Consider the following 25,875-nt stretch of genomic DNA (forward strand, 5'->3'; position numbering starts at 1 on the left):
CTCTTAAAGAATGTCAACAAACGTAAAGGAGAAGGACAATAAGGTCCTGGACTTTGAGCTAATTGGTGAAGGCTGTCTGCCACTTGTGTCTGTTGTACATCCGACCCTGTTAAACAACGAATTGAATCCTGTCTTGCGCTTCAAGCGGACATTGGTAGGGCGCGCGAATACCCAACCCTTGGTGCTGCTAAATGATGGCATTGTGCCCGCTCAGGTGAGATAAGTATGTCTTTACTGTGTTTAATTGTCAGTACATATCAAAACACTGTATGGTAAATTTTTGATGTAACAATTTTGATTACTCATGTCATTTTTAAGACAAACAGAAAAGCCTTAATTTTTGACTATATATTTGTTTTATGAAGGTTCTGATTGAAATGACAGATAAACACAAAGTGTTAACTGTCAGAGAAGCTCCCGGTAACACTTGCGGTGCTATCTACATCACTCAAATAGAGGACACAATTGACTCAGGTGAAATCCATCCATCCGTCCATTTTCTACCGCAATCATTTCTTCTAATAGTCATTTTGTTTAAAAAGCAGAGGGGGCCATTTACTTAATGTGTATATAAGGCCGCTGTATCAAATTTGTCCTACTCTACAGTATGTGTCTCATTCTTTTTTACGCTGTTTCATCAGTCTTGACTCAGATATTCCCTTTAACAGAACGTCAGTTTGTACACAAAGCAAGCGTGACACTGGACGTTACAGAGCGGGTGAAATTTGAGGTCACCTTCTCCTCCGATGAACCTCTGACTGTGGAGGACAAGATTTCACTTCGAGTGGAGGGCAGTCAGTACAGCAATGTGACTATACCAGTTATAGGAGAGGCTTACCAAGATCTTATCACTTTTGACAACATCGGCGGGTTGGTGCAGGAAATTTATAAGAACAATGAGGTGGAAGGTAAGCTAATGAGGAAGTATGAGAAGCAAATACTGTTTTTAAGGCATTGGGGAAATACAATTAAGGGTTTTCAAAAGGAATTAATTTCTAAAATTTCCAAAGAGTCAAGGCCAAAAGTTTCGGCAGTAACTAAAAGTTGTCTCTTTCACTGTTATGTATTTTTTCCCCAGATTATTTGTTCGTCTTCTTCATTAATTTTCTATACCATCCTTTTGTTTTGTCCTGCTTCTCCTGGTTGTGAGGGTAGTAGTTTCAGATTGAAAGACACAACTTCCTGGTCTTAGGCCACCTCTTGCAATTTCACCTAACATTCTCAGGTCAGCTGCATGCGAATTGATACAACGTCTATTTTTAATTCACCAATCGATTCTCATTTGGAAAAAATTACAAAAAGGTCAATTAGCAGCATCAACTAGTTGATAAAGAACATGAGTGTACAAACCCTGCAGTTTTTTTTGTCCAGAAGAAGTCCCACTAAGTACAACTTTTTAGCTTTTATTGCCAATGTTCAATTCCGATACTTATTCTCTCTGGTACACACACGTCCTTTACTTTGTTGACACAAAACACTTCCTTATTGTCTGTCAATCACCATTCAGACATGTTATGTTCACAAACATGGAAACTCTGAACATTGATAATATAAGCTGGTTGTTAGAATAGTTATTTAACAGTTTATTTTCAATTACATCGCTCTCTCTTGTCCCATAACCTGAATGGACTACTAGCGTTACAAATTCGCCCGTCTTTCTGCCACAACTCTTTCAGGGGTTGCACAGTTCATCTTCACACATGAATTTTCCTCTAGTTTTGGGGTTGTCAAAATTAAACTGATGTTTCTAAATGAGTGGTTCCAGTGCCAACAAAGATGTTGATGTTGCTCACTTTTCACAAGGAGGTAAATATATCGTCAACAACAGCTGTGGTTGCTCCTTCAGGAGACACCGCCCCTCGGTGTTTTCGAGGAGGATTACAATTCACACGCCAGCACCCGCAGAAGTGCTATAGACCAGTTAAGACGCCGTGAGAGAGGACACAAGCTATGTTATGCGAGGGTACATACCAGCCTTAAACAGTGTCCTAACATACCAGAAAGCGTGGAGAACATAAAAAATGAAAATTAACCCTCAAATCTCCTGACATGCCAACATGCTAACCACAAAGCCACAGTGTAGTTCAATATTTTTTTCTTCTTTTCATTGTTTTTCAATACTTAAGTTAGAGAAATAACTATTCGAGTTGCTGCCAAAACTTTCGACCATGACTGTACCTGTCATGTTTAAGTGTTGATTATTTGTGTTAAATTATGTGTCTCCACAGATACCTATGAATTACTCAATTATGGGGACTGCAACGTAGATTGTCCTGTGCAAAATAGTTTCACTATGACCAACCACAGCAGAAACCAGGTGGTGAGGTTTGAGTGGAATTATGATGACCCCAATGTCACCATTTCACCAGAGGTGAGAGATGTGTGCTCAAAAACACAAAATGTATGATGAGACACTACAATTTGTATTGTATTATGCAGTGTAAATGACTTACTACAACTTGCCCATATGTTCAAATGTGAGTTTAAGTATTTATTGTGACCAAATGTGTCCGTGCTATTGCCTGGCCTCCAGACTGTTATGTTGTCTGTTTTTTGACCCATAACCAGTTGGGTTAACATACAAATAGGATCACGATTATTCACAATCCCTATGTGAGACAAGTACACATTTTTCCCCCTTTCTGTGTGTTCTTAATAATAAAGAACTGCTATTACGAGGAGCCTAACAATGCAGGTGTAACGGGCAAGCCTGTGTGGCTGCACCAAGTGTACGTTCATAAACCTCACTCCTTGACAACTTCAAAGAGTGTGCTAGCCGCTGGGGTTAGCAGATCGGGCTTTTAGCTTAGTGGCTAGCACACTTACATCTATTTGGGCAACGTGGGTTTGTGCGGTGCGGTGGAAGTATTCACAGCGCAGAGCCACTACACAGTCAATGGGATTCATATACTGTGCCTACTGTATAAATTGTACACTGACAACTCAACATTATTTGGAAGTTTTATCTTTATAGTATTGTCCTTTGAGAAGAATACTGTTGTATCAGAGACGTGAAGGGTGAACTCCCTTTTAGATTAAATTAGATTAGATAGTACTTTATTTATTCCGTCAGGAGAGTTCCTTCAGGAAAATTACAATTTTCAGCACAATCCCATTCAAGATCAGACAAACATTACAGGGAGACAGAACAGGATCGCTGACGGGTCTGCCGGCTTCCAGCGCCCCTTACAAAAAAGATGACATACAGGTAAACATGGGGGGGAGAAAAGAATAGAAGATTAAAATAAAATAAAAATAAAAAAAAACGGTCTTAGCCTGGGCCCTGTAGTGGGGGTGCAGACTGAGGCCAAGGGAAGAAAAAAAAAAAAAACTCATAGCCATAGTACACATCCCTCTTACATGTGTGTAAGAGGGAAACATCAAACATCAAAGAACACAGAGGACATTAAATATATTAAAGCAGCAGATACAAGCAGACACTTCCACATACAGCTTTGAATAAAAAGTAAAATAAACATATACACTGTGGTGGCCTCTGCGGTGTTCCACGCCATTGTCCGCTGGGGAGGAGGGAGCATGGCCAGAGACAGGAGCAGACCCAACAAAGCAACCCAGACAGCCGACTCCACTCTCGGCCAGTGTCCAGTCCGCATGGATGAGCGAGGATACGTCCAAGGTGACTGAGGTGTCCGACACCTGCTCACCCAGTCGAGACACCGCGAAGCCTCTCCGTCCCAGCGCTCAGTGCTAGCTCCGCAGCCCTGTCCCCTCATCCGCATCTCCTCCAGTCCCTCCAAACAGACTCTGGTGTAGCAGAGACCCAGCAGCTGGTCTCCATGGCCAAAAGGCTCCCGGGAGGCAGATCCAAAAGTCCACAAAAAAAGCACCACAGAGGTCACGAAAGTGCCACCCCTTGTCACACAGTCCCAAAGGGTCCCGGACCAAAATGCAAAAAAAATATAATAACACATGAAAACAAGAGGGAAACACAAAAGGATGACACAAGAGCACAGAGCTCCTGCCTACAGCAGCCACTACAGCAGCGCCATCTTGGAAAAAAAAAGAGATGGTATATAGTGAGATAGTATATAATTAAACTTGTTTACTTTCCTTTGAACAATTTATATGACAAACATTTTACTCTTGTAATCATTTATCAGGCGATATTTTAAATTTCTGCTATAGCTATCATTTTAATTTTTGTTGCCTTGTATATAATGCATACAGGTGGGACATCTCCATGCTGGTTGTTCCAAAGAAGTGACTGTCGTCTTCTGCTCCAAAGAGCCAGTAACACTGGTAAAACAACTAATGGTCTGCAAGCTTTGTCAGTTGACGTTCCAGCAGCCACTTGATCAGGTTCCTGACTGGGATAGCCAAAAGAAAGCATCGCATGCTTCACGGACACAAACACAACAAACTGTGAAGCATAAAGTTTGTATTCTTGGTGTATACGATCTTAAAATATATGTTGAGTGCCTAGATGTAATGTATTGATTTTTTTATCATCTCGCAGATGGTAAAACCACATGTTGAACCAAGCTGTTCTGTTGTCAAAGGTTCAGACTGGGAGTTGGGTTTGCTTATCAGTGTAGTTTGTGACTTTGTCAAGTTCAGCTGCAACTCAGAAACCATCAAGTTCAAAGACACCTTGACTTACCAAACCAGCACTGAAGAGTAAGTCAAGCTTTTTCCATTGTTTTTTTGCCGACTTGTGGGGAATCAAAGTTCTTGTTTTTTTGCAAACAGATCATTTCTCTCAGGCCAACAAGGAGGAGCTCATGCATGCGTTTATTTCATTTTTTTTAGACTATAGTAATGCCCTCCTCTCTGATCTTCCTAAAATATTTTTAGAACACTACAATTATTACAAAACTCAGCTGAACACTCCACCAGTTTTAAAGGGTCGAGTTTAAAGTTATATTATACTTTTTTAAATATCTTAATGGCCTTGCACCTTCTTCTCCAGCTGACGTGCTTTTACCGTGATAACCCTCACGGATCCTGAAGTCCTCTGGCACCAAACATTTATATTAACGAAATATTCAAGCAAAAACTAATTTAGTGGAATTTAGCCACTGTGGCCCCTACCTCTGGAACAGCCTGCTAAAGGTTCTCAGGACTGCACAGACTGTTGATATTTTTAAAAAAAAGTTTAAAGACAAACCTTTTATTCAGGCTTTCTGTTTATCATGTTAAACTCTTCTTATTTGTTAGTTACAATTAATAAACAATTCACATTTATTAATTTCATTTGTATTATTTTCTATTTTATTTATTGCTATTGTATTACTATTATTATTTCAATGGTATGTTTTTATGCATTCATTCATGTATTCTTCTTTTTTTTTTTTTTGTATATTTACAAAATGTTTTATGCTATTTTTAGGTGACGTTCATTTTAGTTATTCTCCAGTGTGGACACCACAAAGGTGGCGGTTTTCCTCAATCCTCAGTGCCATGCTATGTTGTGTTATTTTCAATAGTGCTCTGTGTGCGTGCGTGTGTGTATTTGCATGTGCGCATGCATGTGTTTTCTTCTCCTTTTTTTATTTATATATTTTTGATGTAAAGCACTTTGTGTTCCTACTTGCCTGTGCATGAAAAGTACTATATAAATAAAGTTTTGATTGATTGTGTTTACAGGATTAAAATAGTTAACGACGGCATTGTGAAACTGCAATTTTCTTGGCAAATCTCAATGGATCCCAGCAGCATCCCAGTCAGGCAAAACCAAGAAGGTAACATGAACTTATCATTTTATCTTCATGTTGACTTAACATGTCAGTTGCATCTTGTATAATTACATTTATATGCTTTTAACAATAAAATGTTTGTCTGGAGTTGCAGATGAAACCCTCACCTCTCAGCCAAGCGGCATATCCTCAAGGGCCTTGACCGAAGAAAATCCTGACAGCACTCTAGCCAGCGAGATGTCTGTTTGGATGCAGGACTCTCCTTTCACTGTGGAGCCAAATATTGGAGCCATCTTGCCGGGTGCTACTCAGAGCTTCTGCATTACATTTTCACCAAAGGTTGCTGGCCAGTTCAAGGGCATATTGCTCTGCAGGTATTTTGGAATTCTAATGATTAGATTGAAAAGAGTATCTAACAATGTTATCAGTAACAGACCTGTGCATCCGTTGTAATGTGTGCAATTTTAAGACTGCGTGCATTCTTAGCTCAGCATGTGGAAAAGCAACCTTAACTTAACAACTTGACCTGAGTAGTTTTATTACCTCAGTTTCCAAGTAATACAGTAAGTTAGTTTTTAATGTTGGTGTTATACATTCCTCTTGCTTTGATCTGTAATGTACTGTTGAGATTATGGGCCTGATTTACTAAGATCCAAACACCACGCAGTAATCAGCAAACATTACAATAGCGTGTTCTACTAGTAGGCGTGTTGCGTGCGATTAACCAAGACTGTTCCAAGGTGGTGCAGGCCGCTTAATTTAAATGAGGATTTTGCGTGTACTGTACGGGTCATCACCACGTAGATAGTCTAATTTACTGCACATTGATTTTACCATGTTGATACCTGTGGCGTTTTGCTGTATTTGCAAACAAGCAGGAGACCTATATGCCTTTTTAAAGGCATTTTTAGAAGCAATCGTACAGTGCAACTACAATGAAACTACATTTCTTTACTTAACCGCTGAAGATGCATGGGAAGAAAGCTGCTCAAAAGGCAAAAATGCATACTTCAAACAGTATTTTTCATGTAAGAAATATTTTATAAATACGTTTTAAATGTGAGAAAACAAACATTGTTAAAAAATACTAAAGAACACCAAAAAACGTATTTTTTTAATTCAGTTTTTAAGTCACCTCGCAGTTAGAAAATGTACAATTATGTAGCTGAATAGACAGTATATCAAAAAACTATTTTTATTTATATCGTCCAAAATATTGACACACACATAGGACAGAATATTTTCTTACAGCTGTGTGTGGAAATGTCAGTTTGCATGTCCTTCTGACACGTGCTAGATAAAACGCAAAATAGTGCTCGCCATACAGACGAGTGTTGATAAATCTCATTGCGTGTGCTAAAAATTATATTTGCCTCTTCCCAGTATTGTGGGTGTTTTGATAGCCAGAATATATTTTGCATATTGCAGACAGACTTGTTAATTGGATTGCACGTCTTATTCTGCTCACTTAACAAACACAATCCACTTGGCACACCTTGAGAAGATCAGCTTTGCGTGTGCTAACAGGTTTGCATGTGCTTCAGTACACGCAAACCATTAGTAAATCAGACCCCAAGCCTTTCAGATTCACCTCTCATTAGTGATTATCCGTAATGTGAATGGGAAATTCACGCAAAACTTCGAAAACAGATTTTCCCAAAATACATATATTTTAATATTGCCCATTGCCACTTTCTGTCTCGGTTGCTTTTATAGATCATACAATTTCAATTTCTACATTCAGTGACTTGACAAACAAGGCTTTGACATGCCTTGGTAGAGAGTCTATAAGAGACATGAATATATATATATTACCGGCTACAATTGATTGAATGCCTGTTAAAAAACTAAATGCATTTCTCCAGTAGTATGGTAGAATGACTCAATAATGGATGATTATATGTGTTTGTTTGTAATTGCACATTTTTCCCAGTATCCCCAATTTGCGAGAGGAAGATGATACACCTTGTATTTCAATCAGTGGTTGCAGCAAATTACCAAATTGTCACTTTGATCTTGAAGTATCTGACTACTTAAGTGGCAACCGCCGCAACTCTAAGTTCAGGAATTATTTGAACCCAAACATCAGAGTGATAGAACTCACTACCGTTGGTCTCTACACCCCAACGACACGGTAAAGGAAATGAGTATCATTTTTAGTACCTAACTTAAAAGCTTTGAACTCCAATTCTTTGTGTACTGTTTGTTGTTTTTGCAGATGCTTTACTGTCTTGAACCCAAATAGTGTACCCTACTTCTATGAGTGGAGGTGTGAAGACACTGGTAACAGTCCATTTAACTGCCTAACCCCACGTGGAACTATTTTGCCTGGAGAGAAGTCAAAGGTATACAAAACACAACACAAAATCACTAGACTAATATTGTGATGCGGTATTTTAAAAATGTGAGTACACTTCAGCAATAATTTTAGTTTATATATCTTCTCAATGGACCTTACAAGAGTATACAGATTTTTATGTGGAAAAACTTGTATAGTCTTAGCAGTTTATATTTACTATTCACAAGAAATGCTTTGTAAATACTGTAGCTAAGGTAAAAATATATTTGTGTATTGCCTGAAGTCAAGTACGATAGTGGTAGTGTCATTGGGTTGCATCGGTGCTTACAAGGTTAACTGAAGGAGAAATTAATTCCAACATGCACATTGTGAAGCGTAGCAGGATCCCCTCCTTTGGTAAACTGAAATCACACTGATAGGGAGCCACATTATGGGAGATAAGTGATAGGGAGCCACATTATGGGAGATAGGTGATAGGGAGCCACATTATGGGAGATAAGTGGATAGGGAGCCACATTATGGGAGATAAGTGATAGGGAGCCACATTATGGGAGATAGGTGATAGGGAGCCACATTATGGGAGATAAGTGATAGGGAGCCACATTATGGGAGATAAGTTATGTAAAAAGCGTATTGTTCCACCACAAGCTACTACCTATTTACCATTTATAGAAAAAGGTGTATTCAGTAGGCCTGTAGCTACATAAGGCCTATTTTTCGTCAATTAAGCAAACAATTAATATATTATAATCTACCTCTCCTAGTTTACCATTTAGGAAAAAAACAACTTAAAAGATTTTTCAGTAGGCCTGTAACTACATAAGGCCTTTGTGCCATCAATGACGCTAACTACCAGTACCACATTAATCTTCTTGTTTACATTTAAAAAAAAAAAAAAAAAAGCAAAAAACAGTATGTTTCTTCAGTAGGTAGGCCGCTACAACAAAAAACAATGTGTCGTCGATGATCAAAACAACTATTACGGTAAAAAGAAGTAAATTGTGTAATCCTTTGTATTCATATTACTGTAACTATAGGATTTCCTGAACATATTTTTTTCATTTGAATACTGAACTATACTTCAAACAAACAGCCTCGTGCTTGTTGACATTTTTCATGTTCGGTTGGAAATACTGTCTTCATCGAACAAAGACAATTCAGTTTTGAAAATGGAGAGTTCGGTTCTGTCTATTCTCTCCCGATATCCGATAATCACATTACAAGTACCCCATACACAAAAACTTTTTTCTTTCTTAAAAAGGGGCAATTCTAGTGATTGCAATGCTTCGTACTCTAAACTCACACCAGATTGTTTGTGGGACGAGCTTGGTTGTAGTGGGAGGGCACTGTGAATCCACCACAATCTGAATGGTTGAAATATTCAGAATGATTAACAGGAAGGAAACATATATTGAACAACAGGGGGCAAACTGGAGCAGTGTAAATTATCTACACATTATCCACACCAACATCAGTGATATCATGGATGAGTTGAAAAATATTTATTTAACATTGGCATCTCTGTTGAATTACATGCTAAAGAAAAATAAGTATGGAAGAATTATTGTAGCAAAATTATTTGCAAATGTGAATCTCAATCTGTGTGCTTGAAATCCAGTTTGCGTGCGTGTGTACTAATTGTGTGTCTGTATATCAATCTGAGTATGTGTATTCAGATCCACATACATGTGTTTTAAGTTGTCTGTCTGTCCCTAATCACAAAGTCTCCCTGTCTACTTACACGTGACTTTTCCAACTCTTCTGCTATGTATGATTTGAGCATGTGCATCCAGATTTGTGAGCATGTAATACAACTTGGGTTAGTGCGTCTGCCTCACAATACAAAGGTCCTGGGTTCGATCCTGCGCAGGGGATCTTTCTGTGTGTAGTTTGCATATTCTCCCCGTGACTGCGTGGGTTCCCTCCGGGAACTCCGGGTTCCTCCCACCTCCAAAGACATGCACTTGGGGATAGGTTGATTGGCAACACTAAATTGGCCCTAGTGTGTGAATGTGAGTGTGAATGTTGTCTGTCTATCTGTGTTGGCCCTGTGATGAGCTGGCGACTTATCCAGGGTGTACACCGCCTTCCGCCCGAATGCAGTTGTGATAGGCTAGATAGCTAGATAGATAGATAGTACTTTATTTATTCCGTCAGGAGAGTTCCTTCAGGAAAATTACAATTTTCAGCACAATCCCATTCAAGATCAGACAAACATTACAGGGAGACAGAACAGGATTGCTGACGGGTCTGCCGGCTTCCAGCGCCCCTTACAAAAAAGATGACATACGGGTAAACAAGGGGGGTGGGGGGGTAGAAAAAAATAGAAGATTAAAATAAAATTAAAAAATCGGTCTTAGACTAGGCCCTGGAGTGGGGGTGCAGGCAAAGGGAGAAAAAAAATAAATAAATAAATTAAAAAAAAATAAAAAAATAAAATAAAAATAAAAATAAATAAATAAACAACAACAGCTCATAGCCATAGTACACATCCCTCTTCCATGTGTGTAAGAGGGAAACATCAAACATCAAAGAACACAGAGGACATTAAAGACATTAAAGCAGCAGATACAAGCAGACACTTCTACATACAGTTATGAATAAAAAGTAAAAGAAACATATCCACTGTGGTGGCCTCTGCGGTGTTCCACGCCATCGTCTGCTGGGGTGGAGGGAGCATGGCCAGAGACAGAAGCAGACCCAACAAGGCAACCAAGACAGCCGACTCCACTCTCGGCCAATGTCCAGTCCGCATGGATGAGCGAGGATACGTCCAAGGTGATTGAGGTGTCCGACACCTGCTCACCCAGTCAAGACACCGCGGAGCCTCCCTGTCCCAGCGCTCAGTGCTAGCTCCACAATCCTGTCCCCTCATCCGCATCTCCTCCAGTACATCCAAACAGACTCTGGTGTAGCAGACACCCAGCAGCTGGTCTCCATGGCCAAAAGGCTCCCGGGAGACAAGATCCAGAAGTCCACAAAAAAAGCACCACAGAGGTCACGAAAAGGCTCCAGCAACCCCTGCGAACCCGGATGGGTCAAGCGGTAGAAAATGGATGGATGGATGTGTGTTATACAACTTGTGCATGCACACTCAGAAGCGCATGCATTTAATACAATCCGCGCGTGCTTATCTATGATCTGCGAGAAGTAGAAAGATAATTGGCTGTCTTTTTTACAACTGACTTTTGCGACACTTCTGCTGTGAACAATTTGACCACGCACATCCAGATTCGTGCTCATGCAGGCAGGCCAGCAACAGAGCCCCAAGAACCGAGCCTAGTCGAGGACAAGGGACATGTGAAGTAGAAATCAACCAGCCCCCAAGCCAGCGAGGCACTGCACCCTACGCGGATAGAAGAAAAACAGCACAAAATGCCTCACTTCGAGGGGCCCAGAGACTACCCGCAGCTGAAAGGGAGCGGGTAGCCCTACGCCCCCAATAGAGCACGGCGTAGCCCACTCAGGCCGTCCCACCCAAGGGTGATGGGTCAAATGCAGAGAATAATTTCGCAACATTTAGTATGTGTGTGACAATCATTGGTACTTTAACTTTAACTTCAACTAAGACGGCCGCAGCAGAACCACCCAGCACTAGGCCACGGGAACCACCAAACCCACTCCCAGTGGGACCCCAACGATGGAGATAGGACATCCAGTGTCTGCCCCGGTGGATCCTCGCCCTGAATAAAAAATATTTTTTTTTTAAAAAAAGGTAAATAATAAACAAATAATGATTAGAAAAAAAAAACTTGGGATTACATAGCTTTCTCATTCCAAAATGTTTTATATCTACTGTATCATAATGTCTCATAATCCATTTTAAAGTCTGTATCTACCTTTCATAACCTTCAAAATCTGTTTGTTTTTGTAAATAGGTGTGCTTTAAATATGTGGCGAGACAGGTGGACGATGTGGAGTCATCATGGAGCTTTGTGATTAGGACCCTGTCACTATCTGTTCCTTTCCTCTGTGTGGGCATCATGAGAGAACCTATTGTCTACTTTGACAAGTCTCACATTGACTTTGGAGAACAACTTGTTGGTATGTCACATCATACACAACCTCACAGTGACATAACCACCCATGCAGCTTACCACCATCATGTGTGAATGTGGAGTGAATGAATGATGGGCTCTCAGTTCTCACTGTAAAAGCGTTTTGTCTATAAAAGTTTAATATCAATCAATCAATCAATGTTTACTCATATAGCCCTAAATCACTAGTGTCTCAAAGGGCTGCACAAACCACAACACAAACCACTACGACATCCTCGGTAGGCCCACATAAGGGCAAGGAAAACTCACGCCCAGTGGGACGTCGGTGACAATGATGACTACATAATCATTTCTGAGCTCTAGTTTCTTCTGTATATAAATCTAATCCATTATTATTTTTATTCACATTTTCAGGTTGCACCTGCAAATTAGATTACATTTTAAGTTAGACAAAAAGTAAGCACTTTTGTACAGTAGACAGTCCTTGTCTGTTAACTTCACTGTCAAAATGTCTTTTGCATCATTTTATTACCTACTTTATATCTAAACATGCTTCAGCTACTGTGCATTGTTTGTAAATATTAATTTCTGTGGAATCTGCAGGTAATAAAGTGTCTCAGAAAGTGGATCTCGTGAATGGCGAGGAGGAACCTTTTCACTTCACTGTTTTGCAGCCATCATTGCTCTGTGATGACCAGCATTCGAGACTCATTTTGAAGCCCATGAGTGGCACAGTGGCACCCAAAGACAGGTGAATGACATAATGGAATTGATTTCATGAAAAATAAAGATTTTTAACATACAGATTTAACAACTGAGACCTTTGATGCAGGCTGCCGTTGACAGTGTCCTTCAGCCCTTGTCAAAAGGGCTACGTTAGCTTCAAACTCACCCTGAGTGTGAAGAGAAAGTCACAGCTTCTCATTCTTACATGTAAGGCAGATTGTATTACAATGACTGCTTCTGTTCAAGTAGAAAATCCAGACGGAGGCCTCAGGGAGATCAGTCCTGATGTTATAGATATTTTGGACTTTGGAAAGGTAAGCATTCATTCTCATTGACATACATAAAGGATTGGTAAAAGAGCACCTAAATACCTCATCGGGCTGTATGTGCATGTTGTAGGTGGGCATTTTAGAGCAAGCTAATTTTAATATCCTGGTCTCCAATACTGGAAAGTACAACATGGATGTGAACCTTGAACTGGAAGGGCCGGGTGAGCTGCTTCAACATTTAGTGGCAAAACCAAAAAATGCTACAAAAGCTGCTGGGGAGCAGCTGCAGTGTTCAGTCTTCTTTTCTCCTCGGAACACTTGCACCCTCAAAGATGTCAGACTGACTATCAAGGTAAAACACAATGTATCAATCATGTGCCTCAGGGGTCGGGAACCTTTTTGGCTGAGAGAGCCATGAAAGCCAAATATTTAAAAATGTATTTCCGTAAGAGCCATATCATATTTTTTAACACTGAATACAACTAAATGTGTGCATTTTTAAGTAATACCAACATTTTTAGAGTATAATAAGTCTCTTATTCTTTTTAGTAACATTGTTATCCTGAAGCTAATCAATAATAAATAAATTGTCATGTCTGTTGATCATGGTTTTGTTTGGCCATGTGCTGTTTGTCTTTTGGACTCTTTAAGTTCCTGTTTTTTTTCACTCCCTTGTCTGGTTTCCTTGGTTACTCATTTTGTCCACCTGTCTCTGGTGGACAAAATGCCTGCTCACTTGCTTCCCCGAGCACTAATCAGAGGCAGTATTTAAGCTCGTCTTTGCCAGTCAGTCGCCCTGTGCTGACTTGTTTCATGCCCTGCCATAGTTTCGTGCTTCATGCCATGCCAAGTAAGTTTTGTTTGATTTATGTTCTTAGTCTGTTTATGCGTTAGCTTTGTTTTTTAGCCCAAGTTGTGCCTCCGCTGTGAGCGATTTTTGTTTGTATATTTTTTTAGTTAAAATTAAATCATGTTTTTACCTAAATGCAATGTCTTGAGTAGTCCGTCTGCCTTCCTGGGAGAGCGACCCCGCAGCAAGGTGCAACCCCCCCTCCAAATTCGTGACATAAAATACTTCTTACCATTAATTCGACTTCTTGAACACGGATGGATGGATTTAAATGCATGAGAATTTTTTGTATTTTGCACGTTATTTTTAGCACTGTGATTACCAGCGAAATTATTCATAATTATCGCGTTAGGCAATGTCAGCTAAGATTTATCTGAGAGCCAGATGTAGTCATCAAAAGAGCCACATCTTGCTCTAGAGCCATAGGTTCCCTACCCCTGATCTACCTGCTCCGTGAGCCAGTGTTGGTTACAACCGATTGGACTAGCTCATGAATAAAAATGAAACCCAGACAACCAATACAGATACAGAGCAAACATTTCAACATCAATGGCATTAATCAAAATAACAGAAGAGATCATCAATACAATTGATAGCTAAACATGTGCTGCTGCAGTGTTTGTGGATTCAACCAAAGCATAAAACACAACTAGACAAAATAAATATTGAAAGGGGAAAATAAAATATATTTTTGGGTGTAATAATAGATGATTAAAATGAACTGGATAACTCATAAAAAAATACACAACATAAAGTAGCAAGAAACACATCAAAAATAACTCAAGCAAAATATGTTCTCCATAGTCACTCCATAGTCCCTACTGCTCGCTAGTCTTCCCATATCTGAGTTATTGTGTATAAATATGGCGAACAACTACAAATGTGCACTTCGTTCACCAATGGTGTTACATAAAACGTAAATTACAATAATACATAATGTTGGGTATACAGAACATACAAACCCTTTATTTATTGAATCAATAATATTGGAATTCAACAACTTGAAGCATTTGCAAACAGATACAATTATGTACAAAGCAACCTATATAACCTGCTACTCAAAAATGTACAACAATCCTTCCCAACAAAAGTTGAGAATATAACCTTGGAGAAAAATCTGATTTAAAACATTTGTAAGCTAGTATAACACTTCATCATTATATGGAATGAAATTAAGGAATGAATTAAGCAGGGGCATCAAACAAAGCACTAATATGATTCAGTTTAAGAGACTGTTCAAATCACAAGTGTTCATAAAGTACAAAGAAAAGAAATTATGATAAAACATTGTGAACTTTTTGGAAAAAATGTAAAGAATACATAATTTAATATATTTCCGAGGTAAACCATAGATTACTATTGATTCATGAGAACTTTTAATTATTGTGTATATGTTTATGTGTTTAATATGTATTAATGTATTTCATATTGTTTTACTTACTTATGGTATATGTATTTATTTATTCATTGTTCTATTACAAACAAGGAACAAAGAAATGGGATAAAACTGCTATAATATGAAAAGGGGTAGAATTTAAGAGTTTGATTGCTTGGTTGAAACTTTTATTTGTAGATTGCACAGTTCAGTACATATTCCATACAATTTACCACTAAATGGTAACACCCGAAGTCGGGGTCCATGTAAATCAATTCATTAGTCTCTCCTTCCTACTCCTTTTTGGACATGCGGTAGTGAAACAACTGGAAATATGTGGTGCATTACGTTGTAATTGTATTGTTTGTATGTTCAAAACAAACTGAAAACTAACTAACTATTTTATGGACCATTTGTTGCAATTGTTGGTCTTACCAACGTGGCAAGGACTTATAGTTTCGGTTGTCAAAATACTATTAGGCTTTTGTGAAAATATTCCCTCCTATATATTTTCTTGTATTCAGGTCAAAAATGGTCCATCGTTTACCATGGCTTTTGAAGGCAGTGGTGTCACACCAGACCTGGAATTTTCGTTCAAAACATACAACTTTGGAAAGCATTTTCTGTTTTGTCCTGGCATGACCCCAGCCTCCCAAAATCTAGTGATCACAAATAAGAGCAACAGGAACATCAGGTCAGTGTTGTCAATGTGGAGTTTAGATGCAGTACATATATTGTAAAAATAAAAAGTGTACTGTGGTGTGTCGGGATCCATCCATCCATCCATCCATCCATCCATCTTCCTCCGCTTATCCGAGGTCGGGTCGCGGGGGCAGCAGCCTAAGCAGGGAAGCCCAGACTTCCCTCTCCCCAGCCACTTCGTCTAGCTCTTCCCGGGGGATCCCGAGGCGTTCCCAGGCCAGCCGGGAGACATAGTCTTCCCAACGTGTCCTGGGTCTTCCCCGTGGCCTCCTACCGGTTGGACGTGCCCTAAACACCTCCCTCGGGAGGCGTTCGGGTGGCATCCTGACCAGATGCCCGAACCACCTCATCTGGCTCCTCTCGATGTGAAGGAGCAGCGGCTTTACTTTGAGTTCCTCCCGGATGGCAGAGCTTCTCACCCTATCTCTAAAGGAGAGCCCCGCCACACAGCGGAGGAAACTCATTTCGGCCGCTTGTACCCGTGATCTTATCCTTTCGGTCATGACCCAAAGCTCATGACCATAGGTGAGGATGGGAACCTAGATCGACCGGTAAATTGAGAGCTTTGCCCTCCGGCTCAGCTCCTTCTTCACCACAACGGATCGGTACAACGTCCGCATTACTGAAGACGCCGCACCGATCCGCCTGTCGATCTCACGATCCACTCTTCCCCCACTCGTGAACAAGACTCCTAGGTACTTGAACTCCTCCACTTGGGGCAGGGTCTCCTCCCCAACCCGGGATACAAGTGTGTCGGGATACAAGTTGAATTTGTTCTCTGCCACAGATCGTACAGTACCTTGAAAATCTTGTATTGTCTACCATTGAAATGAATTGAAAACAATTCAATCTGTGCTAGCTTCACGGTGGCAGAGGGGTTAGTGCGTCTGCCTCACAATACGAAGGTCCTGCAGTCTTGGGTTCAAATCCAGGCTCGGGACCTTTCTGTGTGGAGTTTGCATGTTCTCCCCGTGAATGCGTGGGTTCCCTCCGGGTACTCCGGCTTCCTCCCACTTCCAAAGACATGCACCTGGGGATAGGTTGATTGGCAACACTAAAAAATGGTCCCTAGTGTGTGAATGTGAGTGTGAATGTTGTCTTGTCTATCTGTGTTGGCCCTGCGATGAGGTGGCGACTTGTCCAGGGTGTATACCGCCTTCCGCCCGATTGTAGCTGAGATAGGCGCCAGCGCCCCCCGCAACCCCAAAAGGGAATAAGCGGTAGAAAATGGATGGATGGATAAATCTGTACCGGATGTTTTGGTTGGATCTATGGTAGGCTTGTAACCTGACTTTTTGCATGCTATATCTAAAGCAGAACAGTTAGCCAAAACACAGCTTGTTTACCGAAAAAGATGAAGTTAGCTGAATAATTCTTAAACTGACATACCGCTGTATTTATTCTGCTCTGGAGTTTTACAAAATAACCCTAATTAAAAAAAAATATATTTGATCTAATTTGCCTTTTCAGTGTCAAGTGCCAATACAGAAATACCTCTTTCCTGGAGATTGACTTTAAAGCAGATGTTTTGTCCCCTGGTGCTGTGGTGGATGTTCCTATCACCTTTTACCCTCGTGAGCCACGGTGTTACAATGAAAAGGTCACCTTTTTATTAAACAGCTGTGTTAAAGAACAAGTGGACATTTTGGGACAAGGCATCAAACTACAGGTAAGGACTGCATAATGTGGTGCACTCATATGTGATTAATTAAATGCTTTATTGGAATATCATCTACATATGGATATATATCATTTGTTTTAGTTTGAGGTATTGTCTCCAAAGTCCAAGAAGGTGAAACTTGGAACTCTGTCAGTGGGACAAAAAGTGACTAAACGGGTCCACCTGGCCAACCGCTGTATATTGGACATTCCTTACACATTGCAGATTGACAAGTTGGACCCCAAAGTAGGGAATATACTTTCATCTAGTTATAACTAATGGACAGCAGTTATGTATTAACTGTACTGTGCTTTTCCTCATCCAGAATCTATCACTCAGCCCAGCAGGCCAGCAGTGCATTGCAGCTAATACCGGCTCATGTATTGTTGAGATCCACTTTACACCCTGTACAGATATACCTCCCTTTACTGCAGAGCTGCAGGCTGATATTAAAGGCTATATACTCCCCCTGCTGACCATCCAGGGTTGCTGCAAGGTACATTTCCAATCAACATATCAATATCCATCCATCCATTTTCTACTGCTTATTCCCTTCGGGGTCAAGGGTGGCGACCTATCATTGGTATAAAAATATATATATTATTATAACATAATTTCCATTTCTCCCTTTAAACCATTTTGCCTATTTATCAGTGGTATACACCATGCAGGGCTACCTGTATTTTGCTCCTTGTCATAGTATCATTGGTATAAAAAATATATATTATTATAACATAATTTCCATTTCTCCCTTTAAACCATTTTGCCTATTTATCAGTGGTATACACCATGCAGGGCTACCTTTATTTTGCTCCTTGTCATAGAATGTCTGCTTCCTCAGGCTTAGCATCACTGGGGGCCATCTTCCTAATAATCCCCCGGATCTCCTTTTTGAGGTAACAAATACTTGGCCTCATAACATCTACTTTGTGGACAGTCTCAAAATGCGAGACTTGGGGTGAAACCTTTCATTCTTTTTCAGGAACTTCCTTGTCTTGATGTAATTGGGTTCTATCTCTCCTTTGAATGTCTTGTTACACCATGGTTGGCTCATTACACCATGGATGCAGTCAAACGGGGTGAAACGAGTTGGTTGTAGATTCGATTGATACAGAAATTGCGGTTGCTGATGTGATTCAGTGGCAATATTCAGTGAGTTTAAATCGATAAAGTAACTTTTCCTACATGCCTGTTATTTCCTGTTAGGAAATACATTTACATAAATTATTATTTTTAAACTATCCTGCATCGATACTTTTGATCCGGAAGGCAAACTTGCCGAGCACATATCTATATTCTAGCATTTTAGGAAGATTAATTTTTGGAATATACAAACCCCATTTCCATATGACTTGGGAAATTGTCCATCCATCCATCCATTTTCTACCGCTATATTCCCTTTTGAGGTTGCGGGGGGCCCTGGCGCCTATCTCAGCTACAATCGGGCGGAATGCGGTGTACACCCTGGACAAGTCGCCACCTCATCGCAGGGCCAACACAGATAGACAGACAACATTCACACTCACATTCACACACCTGTGTTAGATGTAAATATAAACGGAATACAATGATTTGCAAATCCTTTTCAACCCATATTCAATTGAATGCACTACAAAGACAAGATATTTGATGTTCAAACTCATAAACTTTATTTTTTTTGCAAATAATAATTAACTTAGAATTTCATGGCAGTAACACGTGCCAAAGTAGTGGGAAAGGACATGTTCACCACTGTGTTGCATCACCTTTTCTTTAACAACACTCAATAAACCTTTGGGAAGTTGGTATAGTGGCTGTGCCAGCAATCTTATGGTTGCCGGTTCAATCCCCACCTTCTACCATCCTTGTCACGTCCGTTGTGTCCTTGGGCAAGACACTTCACCCTTGCTCCTGATGGGTCCTGGTGAGCGCTTTGCATGGCAGCTCCCGCCATCAGTGTGTGAATGGGCGAATGTGGAAATACTGTCAAAACGCTTTGGGCTCCTTAAAAAGGGGTAGAAAAGCGCTATGCAAGTACAACCCATTTACCATTTACCATAAACGTTTGGGAACTGAGGAAACTAATTGTTGAAGCTTTGAAAGTGGAATTATTTTCCATTCTTATTTTATGTAGCGCTTCAGTCATTCAACAGTCCGGGGTCTCCGCTGTCATATTTTACGCTTCATAATGTGCAGCACATTTTTGATGGGAGACAGGTCTGGACTGCAGGCGGGCCAGGAAAGTACCTGCACTCCCTTTTTACGAAGCCACGCTGTTGTAACACTTGCCTTGCTGAAATAAGCAGGGGCGTCCATGATAAAGTTGCTTGGATGACAACATATGTTGCTCCAAAACCTGTATGGACCTTTCAGCAGTAATGGTGCATTCACAGATGTGTAAGTTACTCATGCTTTGGCCACTAATAGACCCCCATACCATCACAGATGCTGGCTTTTGAACTTTGCGCCTATAACAATCCAATGGTTATTTTCGTCTTTGTTCTGGTGGACACCACGTCCTCCGTTTCCAATTATAATTTGAAATGTGGACTCGTCAGACCACAGAACACTTTTCCACTTTGCATCAAACCATCTTAGGTGAGCTTGGGCCCAGCCAAGCCAGCGGCGTTTCAGGATTTTGTTGATAAATGGGTTTGGCTTTGCATGGTAGAGTTTTAACTTGCACTTACAGATGTAGCAACCAACTGTAGTTACTGACAGTGGTTTTATGAAGTGTTCCTGAGCCCATGTGGTGATATCCTTTACACACTGATGTCGGTTTTTGATGCAGTACCGCCTGAGGGATCAAAAGTCTGTAATATCATCGCTTACGTGAAGTGATTTATTCAGATTCTCTGAAATTTTTGATGATTTCACGGACCGTAGATGGTAAAATCCCTAAATTCCTCGCAATAGCTCGTTGAGAAATGTTGTTCTAAAACTGTTCGACAATTTGCTTACAAAGTGCTGACCCTCACCCCATCCTTGTTTGTGAATTACTTAGCATTTCATGGAAGCTGCTTTTATACCCAATCATGGCACCCAACTGTTCCCAAACAACCTGCACACCTGTAGGATGTTCCATATAAGTGTTCGATGAACATTCCTCAACTTTATCAGTATTTATTGCCAACTTTCCAAACTTCTTTGTCACGTCTTGCTGGCATCAAATTCTAAAGTTAATGATTATTTGCAAAACAAAAAAGTTTATCAGTTTGAACATCAAATATGTTGTCTTTGTAGCATATTCAACTGAATATGGGTTGAAACTGATTTGCAAATCCTTGTATTCCGTTTATATTTACATCTAACACAATTTCCCAACTCATATGGAAACAGGGTTTGTACATTGAAATTAAATCTACATATTTTTCGAAAAATCAAAGAATAATCGGTAGATTAATCGATTAAAAAATTAATAGTTTAGTGCAGCACGAGTGTTACATGATGGCTTCTTCAACCATGTGTTTTTTTCTAGTACTCAATTCAGCCTCAACTCTATTTGTGCATTATCCAGTTTTCTCTGTGAAATACATGACACATGAGTATACTACAATGGACTAAAAAGAAAATAATCAGCTTTCTTTGGACTGTTTGTAACAAACAATTTAAAGTTTGTTTTGTCTAAAACATGTAAGTGTTGGGAAAACTATGTTCACCAACAGTTTTGACTCCTTCTTTCAGATTGTGAAAGTGAATCTGGAACAGGACCACCTTGGATTTGGACCAATCGTCCAGCACTGCCAGGCCAAAAAAAAAGTTCTCATGCTCAATACAGGAGAACTTTGTGCCCGGTAAGCATGACTTCTACATTTGATGTTGTGTAAAAATAACTATAACCTCAGACAATCAAGACAACATTCTATATTCGATATTATTTAATGTGTACAACTGCAATGCTCGGTCGGGATTTTCATCTGACAGAAAAGTTCCTGTTAGTTATTAATTAGTGTTATTCAACCAAATAAACAGATTCCACTGGAAAACTGCAGACTTTCCTCCAGAATTGTCCATCACGCCGACCAGAGGCTCTATCCAACCTGGAATGGGGGTCCCCATAGAATTGACGTTTGCTCCAAAGAGCTTGAATAATGACACAAGATATGAAAACTTATCTTGCTACATCGAAGGCTCCTCTTCACCCATTACCCTCACTGTGACCGGCACCTGTATTGCAACCCCCTACAACAAAGAGGTTTTATCATTACCCATGCATTACCCATGTACACAACCCTAAGCAAAACACATATTTCACAAAAGAGCAACTGATGAAGGGACATTCATCAATTTAGTAGATCATGTTAGATTCCTCCCGTGTGGTTCTTTTAGGCACTGATGTATTTAATAGTATTGTACGTACATTGATCAACTTTTCTCCTTTTTTCCTCTTGTCCAGCTGGTGAGTTTTGTTTGCCCGGTACGTGGTTCTCAAACTCAGACACTGGTTGTGGTCAACCCCACAAACCAACGTTGCAACATTCGGCCTGTCATTAAAGGCGAGTACTGGAGAGCTGCACCCTCTGTAGCTCTGGAGCCCCTCCAAAGCAGCATATATGAGATAACCTACACACCACTGTGCATGACTACTGATGGAAAGAAACACTTGGTAAAGAAGCACCAACTTTTGAATGCAATAGTCAAATCATTTCTTACTCATCTTGCTGATGTCAGCATAATGAAACAAAATGTCAATACCAAAGGAATTACGTTCTCTTGAGTTGTCTTGTTTTAATATTGGGTAATATAGTAAATATTGTGAAATATAGTAACCTTTTTAAAATGCTTATATTCAGGAAATAATTCATGTAAGTTTGTCTCTTCTTTATCTTCAGGGGTCAGTATTTTTCTCATTTCCCAATGGATCTGGCATGTGGTACTCGCTACAAGGAACTGCTGAGGCTCCTAAAGCAGAGAACACCATTATACATGAACTGCCTGCTAAGACCCAATACACACAGATACTCCCCGTGATGAACTGGTTCTCAAAGCAGAAACGGTAAATTATCGTCAGGCTCACTCCTTTTTATTCTCATTTCCCTGTAACCAATCTTAACTAAGTCTTCACATTTTCACCAATTGGCGTCAGATTTATTGGTTGCCATAGAGCGACCAAACACAACCAGCTAAAAAATATACAGTACGTATTGTATGTTTGCCACAGATCATATCTTGTAGTGCATACTATTAATGTTTTTTTTCAAAAAAATGTTTACATAAAAGGAATTCTATCAATCGTATTGTTAAGGAGGCGATAGCTGAAGGGCTAATTCGTCCAGATCAGGGGTCTTCAACCACCGGTCCGAGGACTGGTACCGATCTGTGACTCATTTGCTACCGGACCGCACAGAAACATTAAATAATTTATGAACGACTGCATTTTCTCCGACTTAACATTCACCTTTCCCACTAAACACACCAATAAGCTTGTTTATAAATAAACAATAAAACTCCTCATTGGAAGTTGCCATTTGTTATACTTGTTAAAAATTTGTGACATGATACAATGCACATTAATGAACGTATAAAATATAAATGTGACAGATTGTAGCCAAAGGCTGATTTCCATATGCAGTCCCCAGCAGGTTGATGGTAGTATATACCATCAACCTGCTGGGTCTCTCATTGCAAGGAAACAAGCCCAGACCTCACACTAATTCAGCATTATAGTGAGTTGTATTTTTCATGTAGTTATTTCTGCTGTATTTATATGCCACACGTGGAAAGCCGGTACATGAAAATAATGCCTACAACAAACTGGTCAGTGGAGCAAAAACGGTTGGGGACCCCTGGTTTAGAGAAGTTACTAAAGGAAAGATGGGAGGAACGGATGACTATCCAAATTTTCTTCAGGAGCTGTATTTCTGCTGATGTTGATAGCACTGTTTTATATATATGTATATATATATATATATATATATATATATATATATATATATATATATATACAAACCCTGTTTCCATATGAGTTGGGAAATTGTGTTAGATGTAAGTATAAACAGAATATAATGATTTGCAACTCCTTTTCAACCCATATTCAATTGATTGCACTACAAAGACAAGATATTTGATGTTCAAACTCATAAACTTTGTTTTTTTTTGGCAAATAATAATTAACTTAGAGTTTCATGGCTGCAACATGTGCCAAAGTAGTTGGGAAAGGGCATGTTCACCACTGTGTTACATCACAGTGGTGAACAGCACTCAATAAACCTTTGGGAACTGAAGAGACCCATTTTTGAAGCTTTTCATATTACGATTATATATATATAGTTCAAGGGTGGACCCTGAGATGCAGAGAATGGAGGCAAGGTTAGCGATAGTGACAAAAATAAAATATTTAATAAGTCAAAGTGGTAACTAAGGACGATGGGGCAAACGTGCACACCATGGGAAATATAACAAAGGTAGTTTCTCTCAGAGGCTGGCAGGGAAAAGGCCAGGACGCAAACAGCGCGGCAAAACTGTCCTCAAAACAAGGAGGCTAGAAAAAACAAAAACACAACGAGGTCAAAATACATGAATATACGAGAGCAACATACCAAGGGAGCTGAATGCGAGAGGAACGTGTCAGAGTGGAGTTCAGGAACAATAGTCGGCAGGGACCAGCTGGCGGTGAAGCGCTTAAATACTACCGGGACGTGATTGGCAGCAGGTGTGCCTAGTGAGGGCCAATAGACTGGGGAAAACCCTGACAAACGAGATGAGGAGGCAGGTAGAATACAACAAACACAACAGTACTCCCCCCTTAATGGACGCCACCTGGCGGCTTACCTGGCTTCTCGGGAAAACGTTCATAAAAGGCCGTGAGGAGAGAAGGGTCAAGGATAAGCGAACGCGGGACCCAAGATCGGTCCTCGGGGCTGTAACCTTCCCAGTCGACCAGGTACTGGAAACCCCTGCCCCTTCTTCTCACGTCAAGAATGGCCTTGACCGTGAACGCCTGATGTCCATCGATAAGCCTGGGAGGAGGAGGAGGCTCTTCTGGAGGACTCAAGGGACTGGAGGACACTGGCTTGAGCAGGGAGACGTGGAAGGCTGGATGGATCCTGAGAGAGTCCGGAAGATGAAGACGAACCGCTGAAGGGTTGATGACTTTCTCGATGGTGTACGGTCCAATAAATCGTGGCTGCAGTTTTTTGGAGGAAACTTGGAGGGGTAAATCCCGAGATGATAACCATACCTTCTGACCGGGCTTGTAATCAGGTGCTGTGCTGCGGTGGCGATTGGCGAGACGCTGATTGCGCTCCGAGGTGCATGACAGTGCGGACCGGGTATTCTGCCAGTCTTGACGTGCACGGCGTAGGTGGGCAGCCACGGATGGAACAGTGACCTCAGATTCCAGGGAAGGAAAAGCAGGAGTTTGGTAACCGTAGGCAGAGTGGAAAGGGGACATACCTGTTGCCGAGCTGATGAGAGTGTTGTGAGAGTACTCAATCCAAGGTAGACTGAGCGCCCAGGAGGCTGGCTGCTGGTGGCAAACGCAGCTGGTGGCAAACGCAGCGGATGGAAGCCTCCAGATCTTGATTGGTGCGATCCTTCTGACCGTTAGTCTGTGGGTGGTAACCAGAAGAGAGGCTTGGAGATGCTCCCAACAAATTGCAGAAAGCCTTCCAAACTGCCGAAGAAAATTGTGGTCCCCTGTCCGAGACTACATCCAACGGAATACCATTCAGCCGGAAAATGTGGCGTGTAATTAAGTCTGCAGTCTTGAGTGCCGAGGGCAACTTGTGAAGGGGGATGAAATGTGCCATCTTGGAAAATCGGTCCACCATTTTCAGTATTACAGTGTTGCCATTAGATGGTGGAAGTCCAGTAACAAAGTCCAATGCCACGTGAGACCACGGGCGGGAGGGTATGGGAAGTGGTTGTAGAAGGCCAGCTGGTGCCCGATGGGAAGCCTTATTGCGGGCACAGGTGGAACAGGCAGAAACATACTCCATCACATCAGTCTTGAGAGTAGGCCACCAGAAGCGCTGGGCCAGGAGAAAAGCAGTACGAGTAATGCCTGGGTGGCAGGCGATCTTGGAGTTGTGGCCCCAGTTCAAGACCTCCGATCGGAGGTCAGTAATGACGAATAACCGCCCCAGAGGACAGTTCTTAGGAGATGGGACCTTCTTGAGTCCCTCAATCACGCGACTCTCGATGTCCCATTGTATAGCTCGCAGCATTTGTGAAGGAGGGATGATGGTCTCAGTCTTGACCTCCTCCTCGGGGCCGGCGTACATCCTGGACAAAGCGTCAGGTTTACCGTTCTGGGAGCCTTGTCAGAAGGTTATGGTAAAGTTGAACCTGGTGAAGAATAATGTCCACCTGGCTTGCCTTGGGTTAAGCCGTTGAGCAGTGCGGATGTATGCCAGATT

At 40.9% G+C, this 25,875-nt stretch overlaps 1 protein-coding gene across 2 annotated transcripts in view; it reads left to right on the forward strand.

The window, feature by feature from the left end:
- hydin (HYDIN axonemal central pair apparatus protein) overlaps positions 1 to 25,875 on the forward strand; it is a 107,335-nt gene that overhangs the window by 74,287 nt on the left and 7,173 nt on the right. Inside the window, exons 65-86 of one of the 2 annotated variants that reach the window (XM_061917443.1) lie at positions 10 to 214; positions 366 to 474; positions 669 to 908; positions 2,229 to 2,371; positions 4,189 to 4,395; positions 4,478 to 4,638; positions 5,608 to 5,702; positions 5,806 to 6,031; positions 7,591 to 7,791; positions 7,876 to 8,002; positions 11,835 to 12,000; positions 12,558 to 12,705; positions 12,787 to 12,994; positions 13,080 to 13,301; positions 15,699 to 15,868; positions 17,347 to 17,545; positions 17,639 to 17,782; positions 17,862 to 18,032; positions 21,200 to 21,309; positions 21,488 to 21,710; positions 21,912 to 22,121; positions 22,348 to 22,511. In XM_061917443.1, coding sequence (XP_061773427.1) covers positions 10 to 214; positions 366 to 474; positions 669 to 908; positions 2,229 to 2,371; positions 4,189 to 4,395; positions 4,478 to 4,638; positions 5,608 to 5,702; positions 5,806 to 6,031; positions 7,591 to 7,791; positions 7,876 to 8,002; positions 11,835 to 12,000; positions 12,558 to 12,705; positions 12,787 to 12,994; positions 13,080 to 13,301; positions 15,699 to 15,868; positions 17,347 to 17,545; positions 17,639 to 17,782; positions 17,862 to 18,032; positions 21,200 to 21,309; positions 21,488 to 21,710; positions 21,912 to 22,121; positions 22,348 to 22,511 — 3,849 coding nt within the window. The remainder of the gene's footprint in view (positions 1 to 9; positions 215 to 365; positions 475 to 668; positions 909 to 2,228; positions 2,372 to 4,188; positions 4,396 to 4,477; positions 4,639 to 5,607; positions 5,703 to 5,805; positions 6,032 to 7,590; positions 7,792 to 7,875; positions 8,003 to 11,834; positions 12,001 to 12,557; positions 12,706 to 12,786; positions 12,995 to 13,079; positions 13,302 to 15,698; positions 15,869 to 17,346; positions 17,546 to 17,638; positions 17,783 to 17,861; positions 18,033 to 21,199; positions 21,310 to 21,487; positions 21,711 to 21,911; positions 22,122 to 22,347; positions 22,512 to 25,875) is intronic. The other variant, XM_061917444.1, reaches the window with a different exon arrangement.

The sequence above is a fragment of the Nerophis ophidion genome, linkage group LG12 (genome assembly GCF_033978795.1).
Source record: "Nerophis ophidion isolate RoL-2023_Sa linkage group LG12, RoL_Noph_v1.0, whole genome shotgun sequence".
NCBI lineage: Eukaryota > Metazoa > Chordata > Actinopteri > Syngnathiformes > Syngnathidae > Nerophis > Nerophis ophidion.